General features: G+C 36.5%; 1 protein-coding gene across 1 annotated transcript in view; it reads left to right on the top strand.

Annotated features, from left to right (window-relative positions):
• The window catches only part of LOC119587676, a 5462-nt gene that overhangs the window by 426 nt on the left and 3867 nt on the right, over positions 1 to 1169 (top strand). The window contains exon 2 of the mRNA XM_037936356.1: positions 967 to 1165. Within this exon, the coding sequence (XP_037792284.1) occupies positions 982 to 1165 (184 nt within the window). The 5' untranslated portion in view covers positions 967 to 981. The remainder of the gene's footprint in view (positions 1 to 966; positions 1166 to 1169) is intronic.

Raw genomic sequence — 1169 nt, 5'->3', positions numbered from 1 at the left:
CGTAGGCACCGATTTCTTTATTTAATCCCAGACTCAGTGGCACCCAGCAGGCTCTCCCGGTGCCAAAAAAGCAGGCGGTGCCACTGCCTGGTGCCACTTCTACTTAGCAGACGGTGCCTACCTGCTGCTGCCTCCTCCTGCTGGGCCTAAGGTCGCTTTTCTGGTGAAGTTCCGAAGTGATCGTTATTTGTGGTTGAAGTTATGAAGATGGTTCTGTTATTGTGGTTGGTGGTTATTGGATGTTGCTGTGAGTGATAATTGATGTTATTGTGATTGATGGTTGACTGGTTGACATTGGATGTTATTGATAGTTGATGTTATTGGTGGTTGATGTTATTGAAGGTTGGCATAAGTGCTATTGAAGGCTGATGTCATTGTTATGTGACGTTATTGTGATTGGTGATTGATGTTATTTTTATTGTTATTGAATATTGATGATTATTATTGATGGTATTGTTATTGTCATTGAGGGTAAATGTTATTGTTATTTTAGTCACAGTTGTAGTTATTTAGAATTAATGTTATTCAAGATATTTAAAGATATTGTTATTGAGTGTTCTTGATATTGTTATTTAGTATTATTGTTATTGAGAGAAAAGTGATGTGATATAATGATATGAAAAGTGATATAATGTTGCTTTTTATGTTACCTTGCTAATCTCTGTGTAGCTGTATTGCTTTCAGTGAATGAGACTTTTAATTGGAGACAAAACATTACATTCTTAGAATAATAATTAAGAAATAAATGTTTATCTGCTTGTAAATTTCCTTTCCTTAAGTCTTTTATAATTTAGATCTAATTCTTGTAAAATTGGGATAAAATTATTTTCTGATTGGAAGTAATAAAAGTAGAAACATACTGATTATTCATAAAAATGGAATGATTATTTTATCTTTTTGAAGGAATTTATTCATATGTCGTAAGAAGAATATTTTTCACCAATTGCCTTTTTTTTTTCCCCCCAGTCAGACGGATCAACCATGACAACCGAGTGCAGGCTTCTCCGCTTGGCGACATACATGTGCCCGAGTCTTCCGGTCGAGTATTATGAATTTCTGGCGGACTACCTAGAAACAGAACTCAATCTGAGAACAATTCTCCTCTATGACTCTCGGAGGCCAGGACCGGACAGCCAGCGAGGGGATGACGAGAGGGTTGACATGGGTAG

This window comes from Penaeus monodon, chromosome 23, assembly GCF_015228065.2.
Source record: "Penaeus monodon isolate SGIC_2016 chromosome 23, NSTDA_Pmon_1, whole genome shotgun sequence".
Classification (NCBI taxonomy): Eukaryota; Metazoa; Arthropoda; class Malacostraca; order Decapoda; family Penaeidae; genus Penaeus; species Penaeus monodon.
The sequence above is the reverse complement of the archived record's forward strand: the minus strand, read 5'-3'. Positions and strand labels throughout refer to the sequence as shown.